General features: G+C 39.8%; 1 protein-coding gene across 1 annotated transcript in view; it reads left to right on the top strand.

Annotated features, from left to right (window-relative positions):
• The window catches only part of LOC125911786 (aldehyde oxidase 2), an 86297-nt gene that overhangs the window by 51535 nt on the left and 21570 nt on the right, over positions 1-13192 (top strand). The window contains exons 28-32 of the mRNA XM_049615924.1: positions 2763-2858; positions 7078-7206; positions 8913-8987; positions 9740-9792; positions 11715-11829. Coding sequence (XP_049471881.1) covers positions 2763-2858; positions 7078-7206; positions 8913-8987; positions 9740-9792; positions 11715-11829 — 468 coding nt within the window. The remainder of the gene's footprint in view (positions 1-2762; positions 2859-7077; positions 7207-8912; positions 8988-9739; positions 9793-11714; positions 11830-13192) is intronic.

The following is a 13192-nucleotide window of genomic DNA, read 5'->3' as shown; positions in this document are numbered from 1 at the left end:
GAAGGTTAACTGTCACACTTACGAGCTGGTACTGACTTAACAGCTGGAGCGTAAGAGATTCTAGATATCTGCCTGTGTGATTTTTTTCTCTGACACCAAATGTTGTGTTTTTTCTGCATCAATTCTCCAACACCAATCGAGCATGCAACAATTCAATTCGATTCTTACACTAACTACCCAGAGTTAGCACAGACCCCACAGATCAAGGGCTAAGTCCCATAAGACTGCCTCCACTTAAGACACCAGTGAAAGTGGGGTGCCCAAGCTACTCACACTTCTGCCCAGGCAACTACAAAATCAGGGGCTTTCCACTCCCCACCTCCCATAGGCGTGATAATTTGCTAGAACAACTACAAAACTCAGGAAAGCATTTTACTTACAATTATTACCAATTTGTTACAAAAGATACCATCCAAGAACAGCCACATGGAAGAGATGCATAAAGCAAGGTGTGGGAGAAGAGGTGTGAGGCTTTTATGCCCTCTCACTCCAGCTTGTGGATGTGTTCACCAACCCAGAAGCTCCCCAAACCCCACTGTTTGTGAATTTTATGAAGATTTCATTACATAGGCATAATTGATTAAATCATTGGCCACTGTGATTGAACTCAATCTCTAGTCTCTCCCCCCTCCCTGAAGGTAGGGGTGGGGCTGAAGGCTGGAACCCTCTAACCACATGTTTGGTTTTTCTGGCAACAATTCTCACCGCCCCCCCCCCCCACAAGCTGTCTAGGTTTCCCCAGAGAATCATCCTAACAGCAAACAAAAAATAATAAATTCCCAGGGTTTTAGGACCTCTGTGCCAAAAATCAGAGACAAAGACCACATGTTTATTTTTTATTATAAAACACCTCCCCACACCTCTATGGCTGCCCCTCATCTATACCACAGTCTACTCTCCACCATCAGTCATGGGAGCCAACTTCTCATCTTGCCACACACACAACAAATCCTTAAACCAAGCAATGATTTTAAAGCTCTGTTTGAAAGGTCTCCAGTTTCTTCAGAGTTCGAAATTGATGCACCCAAGAATCACCAGGCTAGGTGTTGAAATGTATTATTTCAGGGCAGCTGATGACTCACAAAGTTGGAACACCTACTCTCCAAACTAGGCATTGGGAGCATTATCAAGAGGGAGTCAAAAGGCCCACGGTGATAAATACTATTATTAGCATCTATAAGCCTGGGTGCCCCCAAGCTCCTCCAAGCTATTCTGGGCCTCCAGGCATCTCCAGACAGAACAAAGTCCTAATTCCTCCCCCTTTTCCTCCTCCTCCTCCCGAAATGAAACATTTCCATTTGTCCAATTCAACAAACATTTATTTAGTGCCTCTGTGATTCAGACTTGCTCTAAGTTCTCTATGGGACACACACTTGAATGAGACCAGGTGCCCTTCCACCATGAGACTCGCACAGAAGAGCTTGTCACCCCCCTGTATTCATTTCCTATGGCTGCCTTAAGAAAGTACCACAAACTGTGTGGCTTACAACAACAATTTTATGCTCTCACAGTTCTGGAGGCTTGGAGTTCAAAATCAAGGTGTCAGGAGGGCAATGCTCCTTCAGAAATCTCCAGAGGAAAACTCTTCTTTGCCTCCTCCAGCTTCTGGTGGCTCCTGGTGTTTCTCGGCTTGTGGCCACATCACTCTAATCTCTGTCTCCATCTTCATGAGGCCTTCTTTGCTGTGTGTCTTCACACAGCCTTATATAAGGACACTAGTCATTGAATTTAGAGCCCACCCTAATCCACTATAACCTCATCTTAACTGATTATATCTGCAAAACTATATTTTCAAATAAGGTTACATTCTGAAGTTCCAGGTGGACAGGAATTTGCAGGAGACATTAATCAACCCAGTTCACCCCATAAGAGGAAGTGCAGAGAAGCAGGTAACTGATCCTTCCAAGATGGGAATGAGAAGCATGTGGGGGAAACTTTAACAGAACCGAGACTATAGGTGTGGATCTGAAGGCTGGGGAGTGGGCCAGGAAGTGAGAAACGCATAAGCATGAGCACAGGTCAGGAAGGAGCAGCGGTAAGCCAAAGCAGGAAGAGACGACAATGGAATTGGGAAAGTACAAGAGACCAAATCCTAAAAGGCCTCATATTGTAATAAAGAGGTAGGCTTTCCCTTACAGACAATGGGGAATTTTTGCCCAACTTGCCCGGTGATGAACCTTTCTTCCCTTCATGATTCCATTCAGTTGTCTCTTTGGGGAAATCCTTCCCCAAGCTTTTCAAAAGCAGTTGGATCTGTCCTCCCAGGTCCCCAGAGCCCCTTATGCCATGCCCATTATCTCACAAATCATTCTGCATTATAATGACCTGCTTTCCAACCTGTCCCCCCATTACAGTGTGAGCTACTACACTGTTGAGGAAGAACCACATCTTTTCCATCTGTGTACATCCAGAGCTGAGCACAGGTTGGCACATAACATGTGTCAGGTACCTAACAAATGTTTAATTAGTTAGCTGAGTGGTCAGCCAGAGATTTTAATCAGGGAAGTGACTTTCAAATAGTTGGAACCTATACTCATAACTCCTGGGTATCCAAAGGGGCTTCTATTAAAACAAGTTTCCTAAATAGGAACATTCTTTACAGGTGACTTTTGCACAAAACAGAACTAAGCTTCAGAATCCCACCAGGAAAGCCTGCCTCTATGACCCTCCTCACTCTGTGAGACTGATATTTCACCACTCATTTTTTAAATTGAACCTCACTAAACTTGCACTGAGCTGTGCCTTCTGGGTTGTTTTACTAGGCAGCTGCACTTGTTCATATCTACACAGATGGGTCTGTATTGGTCACACATGGAGGCAATGAACTGGGACAAGGTATTCACACCAAAATGCTGCAGGTAAGATCAATAAAATTAAGTCCTTAATCTCTCTCTTTTTAAAATTGTTTTTATACTTACTACTTTGTTTTCACATTTTTATTTAAATTGCAGTTAGAGGGGTGCCTGGGTGGCTCAGTTGGTTAAGTGTCTGACTTCAGCTCAGGTCATGATCTCACCGTTTGTGAGTTCTAGCCCCACGGTGGGCTCTGTGCTGACAGCTCAGAGCCTGGAGCCTGCTTCAGATTCTGTGTGTCCCTCTCTCTCTCTCTCTCTCTCTCTCTGCCCCTCCCCTGCTCTCACTCTATCTCTCTGTCTCAAAAATAAATATTAAAAAAAATTTAATTGTAGTTAACATATAGTGTAGTATTGTTTTCAGAAGTAGAATTTAGTGATTCATCACTCACGTATAACACCCATGCTCAACATGACAGGTCTGTAATTCCCCCCCCTTAATATCCATCACCCATTTAGCCCACCCCCACTCTCCCCACTCCATTGACCCTCAGTTTCTTCTCTATCATAAAGAGTTCTTATAGTTTGTTTCCTTTTCTCCCTCTTTTTTTCCCATTCCCATACGATCATCTGTTTTGTTTCTTAAATTCCAAATATGAGTGAAATCATATAGTATTTGCCTTTCTCTGGCAGACTTATTTTACTTAGCATAATACATTATATATATATATATATACACACACACACACACACACACACACACACCACATCTCATTTATCCATTCATCATCAGTCAATGGACATTTGGGCTCTTTCCATAGTTTAGCTATTGTTGATAATACTGCTATAAACATTGGGGTGCATGTACCCCTTCAAATCTGTATTTTCATTCCTTTGGATAAATACCTAGTAGTGTAATTGCTGAATCACAAGGTAGTTCTATTTTTAACTGTTTGAGGAATCTCCATACTGTTTTCCAGAGTGGCTGCACCAGATTGCATTCCCACCAACAGTGCAAGAGGGATCTTCATTTTCACCAACACTTGTTGTTTCTTGTGTTGTTAATTTTAGCCATCTGCCAGGTGTGAGGTGTTATCTCATCATGGTTTTGATTTGTGTTTCCCTGATGATGACTGATGTTGAGTATCTTTTCAAGTGTCTGTTAGCCATCTGGATGTCTTCTTTGGTAAATGTCTATTCATGTCTTCATAGGATTATTTGGTTTTTTGGGGTGTTGAGTTTGGTAAGTTTTTATAAATTTTGGATACTAACCCTTTATCAGATATGTATCTGCAAATATCTTGCAAATATCTTCTCACATTCTGTAGGCTTTTAGTTTTGTGATTGTTTCCTTTGCTGTGCAGAAGCTTTTAATCTTGATGAAGTCCCAATAGTTCATTTTTGCTTTTGTTTCCCTTGCCTCTGGAGACGTGTCTAGTAAGAAGTTGCTATGGCCGAGGTCAGAGAGGTTGCTGCCTATGTTCTCCTCTAGGATTTTGATGGTTTCCTGTGTCACATTTAGGTCTTTCATCCACTTTGAATTTATTTTTGTGCATGGTATAAGAAAGTGGTCCATTTTCATTCTTCTTCATGTTGCTGTCCGGTTTCCCAACACCATTTGTTGAATAGACTATCTTTTTTTCCATTGGGTACTCTTTCCTGCTATGGCAAAGATTAGTTGAACATACAGCTGTGGGTCCATTTCTGGGTTTTCTTTTCTGTTCCATTGATCTATGTGTCTGTCTTTGTCTCAGTACCATACTGCCTTGATGACTACAGCTTTGTAATACAGTTTAAAGTCTGGAATTGTGATTGCTCCAGCTTTGCTTTTCTCTTTCAGGATTGCTTCAGTTATTTGGGGCCTTTTGTGGTTTCATACACATTTTAAGATTGTTTTTTCTAGCTCTCTGAAAATTTCTGGTGGTCTTTTGATAGGAATTGCCTTAAATGTGTAGATTGCTTTGGGTAGTTTAGACGTCTTAACAATGTTCTTCCAGTCCATGAGCATGGAATGTTCTTCCATTTCTTTGTGTCTTCCTCACTTTCTTTCATAAGTATTCTATAGTTTCCAGAGTACAGATCTTTTACCTTTGGTTAGGTTTATTCTTAGGCATCTTATTGGTTTTGGTGCGGTTGTAAACAGGATTGATTCCTTGATTTCTTTTTCTACTGCTTTATTATTGGTGTTTAGAAATGCAACAGATTTCTGTACATTAGTTTTATATCCTGTGACTTTGCTGAATTCATGTATTAGTTCTAGCAGTTTTTTGGAGGAGCCTTTTGGGTTTTCTACATAGAGTATCGTGTTGTCTACAAATAGTGAAAGTCAGTTGTTAATCTCTCTATACATTGTTGACATGAATGACATGTGGCACTAATTTTAGGATATATGATGGCTCTGTATTCAAGCCCTAAGATCTTGACTATTTGGTTGAAAAACTTCGTACATATCAAATAGAATGTCTGAGGTGGCAGAAATTCCATGCATGTGCAAATAGACCTGGAGCTTGGCCAGGCTTTGTGGGTGGGGATGGTTGTTAGTGAAAACATCACTAATGGGCCCCTGGAACACTGTGGTAGTTGTGCCATGCAGGCTTACTAGAGTAGGAATTTCTATTTTGAGGCCAGTATGTATGATTTTTAAAGTTTGGACGACAATATTAGGTTGCTAATACACTATTGGACAAGTAAGGACAAGTATTTCACCAACTGCCATCATGCAGTTGAGAAAAAAAAGAGAAATCAAGAGAAAAAAAGAATAATTCTTTAAATTAAATAAATAAATTGACAAACTTGTTAGATTATTATGTACACATCCACAGCTTTTGACTATCCAGCCCCTTAGCTCCTTTGGAATACAGGACCTACATTCCATATATTCCTAAAGGCCTCCTCAATTCTGGTACCTTTTAGCCCCATCTCCCTCTTTTCCCCAACTGCACAGATATGGGTACACGTGCCAGGTCTGGCTAGTCATGGTGCCTGAATCCACTGGCTGCAAGGATGGGTCCAGGAGGAAGGCATAATACCGAGATCCTTTCCTGGGACTGATGTGTAGGTCCTGGTAGAAAAGAACTATCATTCTCTTGTGGTTGTTTAGTTCCTGTGTTAAGCCAGGGGTTGTCAGAGGCAATTTTCCTGTGCCATAGAGGAAGCATGTCTCTCTTGGAAATAACATAGCCATCATAGAAAGAAAAACAAATGTGTAAGGCAGCAAGAGAACCCTGATGAAACCATAAAGACTTAGATACAGATATACATGACACTGGCTCTGTCCTTCCCACTTATAGGATGCAATAAATTCATCACCAACAAACAATAAAATTGTCCTTTTCTTTTTTATCATATTGCCTCTTTCTGGGGAAACTCACTTTTACAACAGCATTAATCTGTAGATTGGCACTTGAGGACAAGTACATGACTGCAGACATCTGGAGAAAGTGGTTTTGTAAAAGTTAAAAGAGCACAAAAAACAAAACAATGCTTTTTCTCTTTTTCATTTATTGTGATTAAATGCCTTTCTTTCCACATGTGTCTGCTAGAGGAACTGAAAGAAAAAGAACAGAAAACAGTGAACAGCAAATACTAGAGGAGTATAGGCAGGAGGGAGCAAATAGAAGACAAGGGGGGAATCCAAAGCTAAAGTGGGGATGAGGGCTAGAGAGAAGACAGGCCCTCAGGGGCATTTCAAATTCATCTGATGCTGATATCAACAGATTTAAGACCAACATTTGAACCAGTCAATCCAATCTCTCTCTTCCTGTCACTGCAGCCATGTAAAACTAAAAAAAAAAATAAAATAAAGTAAAATAAAAATAATATCTAAGTGTAAGTATAAAGATGTTAATGAAATACTTAACATCTAAACACTAATTTTGGATGGAAGAACCACTACATAATATTGCCAAGAAAACATTTTAAAAATCAGCATGAGGCAGGGCACCTGGGTGGCCCAGTCAGTGGAGCATCTGACTCTTGATTTCAGCTCAGGTCATGATCCCAGGGTTATGGGATGAAGCCCTGTGTCAGGCTCCAGGCTGAGCACAGAGCCTGCTTAAGATTCTCTCTCTCTCCCTCTGACCCTATCCCCCACTCACTCTCTCTCTAAAATTAAATAAATAAATAACAAGCATAAGGCTCTACTAAAAAGTGGTTTTAACTTTTATTTTAGGTTTTCAAGTATATCATGGATGTAATAAAAATGGTAGTATTTTTTCATTTAAAACATGACTAAAATCTTCATAAAAGACTTTGCTGGACATGAAAATATTTCTTTTGCTCATAGGTGGCCAGCCGTGAATTAAAACTACCCATGTCTTACATGCACGTCTGTGAAACAAGTACGGCCACGGTGCCGAATACAATTGCTACAGCAGCTTCCATTGGTTCGGACGTCAATGGCAAAGCCGTGCAGGTGCTTCCTGCTGTCTGTCTTTCCCTTCAGCACTTTTTCCATATTGCTGGTTTTCTTAGCTGGATACAGACATGAGCAGTTGGCTTCAGAGAAGTCATCTGTGTCACTAAACATAGGCTTAGGATAGCCAAAATATCAGGAGAGGGTGCCAGTTAAAGTAGGCTAAACTGAGGTGACAAATAGACACATAATACAGTGAGTCAAACACAACAAAAGTCCATTTTTTTACATACCTACCAGTCCAGAGAGAGAGCTTGGTCATTAGAGTACTCTGAGGTTAATGGCTGTTCTTCCACCTTCAACATGTGGCTTTCAAGGTTGCCCTGAGCATCATCATCAGGGAAAAAGCATGGAGATCAGACCTGGAAGTGATGCAAGTCACTTCCACTGATCATCCACTAGCAGAACCAGGCTCAGGCCACATCTAACTGCAGGGGAGGTTGGGGAAATGTGGAGTAGTGAATCACCACATGCCCAGCTACTATGGAAAGAAGGGGAGAATAGATGTTGGTGAACAAGCAGTCTCTGTCCCTGGTAGACACAGAAAGAAGAAATCTGGGTATACCATGCAACTCAGCACTGGGCACGTTTCCTCTGACACAAACAAGTTCTTGCAGGCAGGTAAGCAGGCAGAACCCCAGCCAAGTAGATATGGTTCAATTAAAGTGTCTACATGAGTGGAATTCTACCACAGCACTCATGCTTATCCTTTGTACTTGTTTTCTAACTGATTGGGTTTTTTTTTCACTACTTCAGAATAGATTATGACTTCACTATTCCTTAATTAAGATATCTGATTGCATGTACTTTTGAAGTAATATCTCTTTGTCATGTTTCTGTTATAAACGTTCCACTTTTTCCATTGGGATGTTGTGGGGAGGCATGTTTCCAGAACACTGCACTTATGCTACCAAGAGGCATCACTTTCAAATCCATCTTATCTTTGTGGGGATACTTGTTAGGGGCTAAAATACAGAGGCTCTTTCCCTCAGGACAAATGTGTGGGAAACTTCAAATTCATGAGACCCAATTTTGGATAGGATCAAACACAAGATAAGAATCACTCAGCGTGTATGGGAGTTGTCAACCCAAACTAAGATTAATCCATCTTCTAGAGTTTTAGGTTTAGTTAAGGATCAGAAACTTTGCAGGTCTAGATTATTATAAAGACAAATTTAGTTATTTTCTCACTTCACACCCAAAGCCAAGGCCTTCACTGCAGTAGTTTGATGGTGGATGGATGAACATATGGAAAGATGGACAGAGAGTTGAATAATATTTCAGAGGGATATTGGCATGTTATTGGTGCAGATAGGAAAGCACAGAGTAGAATGAAAATAAGATGTTTTGTTCCTTTCATTTTAATGGCTGGAAAATACAAAAGAAAATGTAAGTCAAAAATGTAGAAAAAGAGAAGGAATTAAGAACACAAAAGAAATATTCTTAGAAAGAGGACCTGAAAGTAGAAATTCAGCTGAGCCCATATTTTCACAGGAAGTGAACCAGGGAAGTTTTTTAAAAACCTGCAATAACTGATACCTTCCTCAAGGTCAGAGACTGTTATTGTCTCTGTGTTCCCAATGTATCAGTATCAAGCACTCCATAAACATTCACTGACCTAATCAATTATCGATTACTATTCTTCCACACAAATCCTAACCATTGGGTTCTTCTCTAATGAGAATTCACTTCTTTACCCTTTCAAGAATGCATGTCAGATCCTTCTGAAACGCCTCGAGCCCATCATTAAGAAAAATCCAGGAGGTACATGGGAGGACTGGGTAAGTGTTCCACTCTGTCTGTTACTACAAATGAGAAAGCAGTCCTAACCAGTGCTGAGAGCATCGTGGCAGTGTACAGCTGCACCACACAGAGTTTTTCTGGGTGTGGATTTCTGCAAAAGGGCAGGATCGCAAAAGGTTGAGACAGCTGCTCCATGCTGTATACCAGGTATGTGTGAGAGAGCACACAGGGAACAGCATCACTGAGGGGAGGAATGGAAATACATGAAGAATACCCAGCAGGCCTTACCCACTCTGCTTAAATAAGAAAAGGAAAAGACCAAGCCTTCCTAAGCCACCAAAAAAAGAAAAAGGTGTCTTAAATGGGAAGGAAGAAAACTAAAAGGCCTAATTGCTATTAAACATGTCTCAAAGGAAATGACTCACCTAATCCAACTTTACAACATCTTTTCTCTTATCTCATCGGAACACTTATCCCACACTTACACGCACACTTAACTAAAGTTCTAACATTTAGAACTTTATCCCAAAATACTTTGGGAACTAAGCCCCTACATCATGGATGTGTGGCAGGATTCTGCCTTATTTAGTTCAGACATTTCAACTCAATCAGAAGGAAATTGTTAATGTACCAGCTGAGGGGAAAAAAAAATATTACAATGTGTTCCTTTACTGGTAACAAAACACCAGCAACAATTACCAGATGTCAATTCTGATATAGGGAATACCTTCATTTTCACCTATCAGATGGTGTATTTATTTTATTCTGACTAAATATGCCCATTCTTCAGATAGAAGCTGCTTTTGAACAAAGAATCAGTCTTTCAGCCACTGGATACTTCAGGTAAAAATTACAATAATGTCTGGACTTAGCTGAGAAAATATAAGGTAACTCAATTGTTCTGAGCCTTAGTTCCCTTACTTGTAAAGTAAGTTTTTATTATGTGATCATTGAGGTCCCTTCTCAGTCTAAAATTGATATTATGTAAGCCTTTGAACTATATCCAAAGAAATATTAAATAATAAAAAATACCCTTATTGGGTAAAAAACATTTTTTAGGGGCACCTGGGTGGCTCAGTTGGTTGAGTGTCTGACTTTGGCTCAGGTCATGATCTCGCGGTCTATGAGTTCAAACCCTGCATCAGGCTCTGTGCTGACAGCTGCTAGCCTGGACCCTACTTCGGATTCTGTCTCCCTCTCTCTCTACCCCTCCCCCACTTGCGCTCTTGCGTGTGTGTGCTCTCTCTCTTCCTCTCAAAAATAAACATCTAAAATTTTTTTTAAATTTTTTAACATGACTTAGAACATCTAATCATTATTTACTATTCACTGTTGGATAGTAAAAAAATATCATTGGAAATAACTTCCAACTCAGTTTTACAAACTGTCCCTCCTTTACCATAAAAGCTTTCTGTTTGAAGCTCCTCTCTTTGTACAGTGTCTGTCAGTGGGAGGCCCTCAGTCAATTCATGTTAATTGAGTGAAACACAAAGAGCAGAACTGATGGTCAAATTCAGGAAGTGTATGACAGCAGTTTTACAATGTAGTGAAACAAACCACCAAACTAAACACACACATGCACAGAGACAGAGAACAGTCAAGAAATTTCTCATGAAAAAGGAAGGAAGGAGGCAGGTAATAGCCGAGCCCAGTGCCCTGCACGTGAGTTCTAAATTTCTGAGTTCTGTTACCCAAGAAGAGAGCAAATCAGCCATCTAGCTGGGTACATCTTCCATTGTACATTAATGCATTGAATCACATGCCCTTTTTTACCAGCTCTGAATTACCATCAATTCCCCAGTGAGTTTGGTTACCACAGTCTAGAGGGTTCCTTTGGGAATGCTGATAAAATCAGTTGAGGTTCTCAATCCACAGAGCTAAAAGCTCAAACTCTACACTGTGAATACAGACACACTGGGAGGTCGGACCAAAACAGCCTGTTGGATTCTTTCTTTTTGGCTTCCTAACTGAAACACAAAGGGTATCCTTTTTAAATGGAGACACATGACAGTGCTGCTATAATTAGCTAGGTTGCAAATACAAGTAGCAGTTTAAATGAGTTTAAAAAGCAGTTGAGTGGTACCTGGGTGGTTCAGCCGGTTAAGTGTCCGACTCTTGATTTTGGCTCAGATCGTGATCTCACAGTTTCTGGGATCAAGCCCTGTGTTGGGCTCTGCACTGACAGCACAGAACCTGCTTGGAATTCTCTCTCTGCCCCTTCCCTGCTTGTGCTCTCTCTCTTTCTCTCAAAATAAATAAATAAACTTAAAAAAAAAACAAAACCCTTAAAAAGCAGTTGAAGTATCAGTAAGATGAAATGCTATCATAAAACTTTAATAACTTTTTTGTTTTGGTTTGGTTTTTTGTTTTGTTTTGTTTTCATTTGGAAAGTACTTCAAATTCGTAGAAGAGTTGCAAATATAGTAGAAGGAATACTATATATCCTTTCTATCCAGAAGTACCTACTGTAATTTGTCACATTTGCTTTATCATTTCCCCCCTCCCTCTCTCTCTTTGTACATTGTTATTTCTGATCCATTTGAGAGCAAGTTGCATACACTGTGACCCTTTGCCTCTAAATACTTGAGTGTAGACTCTGCACATTCTTTCTCCACTGCTGTGGCCCCTCTGGTTCCTTCTCGTCAGACATGCAGTCATTGAGCTGGACACTTTAAAGCTTAAATAACTTTTAAAATGAGTCAACATTGTTTGCAACCTCACTGCTATCACCGCCCCAAGCTGATGGGCTTTATTTCTTCCATCAGGGGATACAAGGCCTACATGGACTGGGAGAAGGGAGAAGGAGACCCTTTTCCATACTATGTCTATGGAGCAGCCTGTTCTGAGGTTGAAATTGACTGCCTGACAGGCGCTCACAAGGTAAACCAAATATAACTTTCCTCTTGGCAAATTAAACCAACAACAACAACGACAAAATTATGTTGCACATTAAATAGCCCTATTTCATTATGTACTACTTGTACAATAAGAACAGTACTTTTTTTTTAATTCCTTGGGAATATCTAGAGATCCAGACTTATTCTGAATTTTCACTTAAAAAGAAGTAGTCAAAAGGAATTGCTCCTAACAGTGGTTGGTAGTTGCCAGAGGTGGGGGGTGGGGGGGGGGGATGAAGAGAGAAAAGGGGGTCAAAAGGTACAAACTTCCAGTTATAAAAGAATTAAGTCATGGGGAATAAGTACAAAATGGTGACTATAGTTAATAATACTGTATTGCATATTTGAAAGTTGCTTAGAGACTAGATCTTCAAAGTCCTCATCACAAGAAAATAAAATTTAACTATGTATGGTGGTAGAAGTTAACTAGACTTATTGTGATGGTCATTTTGATATATATACAAATATCAAATCATATTGTATACCTGAAACTAATATAATGTTGTATGTCAATTATACCTCAATAAAAAATTAATTTAATTAAAAAAAAATTTAAAGCAGTAGTCAAAAAAAGAATTGTTCATGACAGCCTAAAGTGCATTGTTTTTTATCCCACTTCATACAACAAAGTTGCTTTTCAAAGTTTTTCCAAAAAAACTGGAGGTAAGATTCTGTTCCTAAAGTAAGGTCAATTTATCTAATCTGAAGGAATAGGTAATTTAATAAATTGTCTTCAGTAAATATTTGAGAGCAGATAGCACTGTGATGTTTCTCTAAAGTCAGTTATCCCAAAGGTACTACTGTCCCTAACAAAAAAGATTGGGGAGGGCTGGGGAGAGGAGGTCTGAAAATAATTGTTGTGCTTGCTACTTAATTGAGCGTCCTTCTGGAATCAGGGAGTCACATGTAATCAAAAGTTAACAACTTCCACCATAAAAGGTAAACCTATGAATATACCCCAGGTATCATTCTCGGAATAGAGAGATTACAGAAACCTTAAAGAGAATATAGTATATCCAAAGTATGGAAATTGTTAGGAAATCTACAGAATGGACCAATGACACATCTAAATTCCATACACAGATTATTCCAACATCATCTTGAACCATTTTACCTGAAACTAGAAATGGTCAGTTTATGTAAAATAAGAAGGAAATTGGAAATATTGTCTTGCAAATCTTATCAAAATGTATTTTATTGCCCCATTGCTGGTAAATTTGTCCATCACTTAGATTTTATATAAATCATACAGAAAAGATGGTAAATGAAGGGATGTCTGGAGAGCACTTGCCCTCACATTCCACTCAGGTTCCTCCTTAGGATACATTATGTCCCCATTTTCATTC

Source organism: Panthera uncia (assembly GCF_023721935.1).
Source record: "Panthera uncia isolate 11264 chromosome C1 unlocalized genomic scaffold, Puncia_PCG_1.0 HiC_scaffold_3, whole genome shotgun sequence".
Taxonomy (NCBI): domain Eukaryota; kingdom Metazoa; phylum Chordata; class Mammalia; order Carnivora; family Felidae; genus Panthera; species Panthera uncia.
This window is presented reverse-complemented; position numbering and strand designations above follow the sequence as displayed.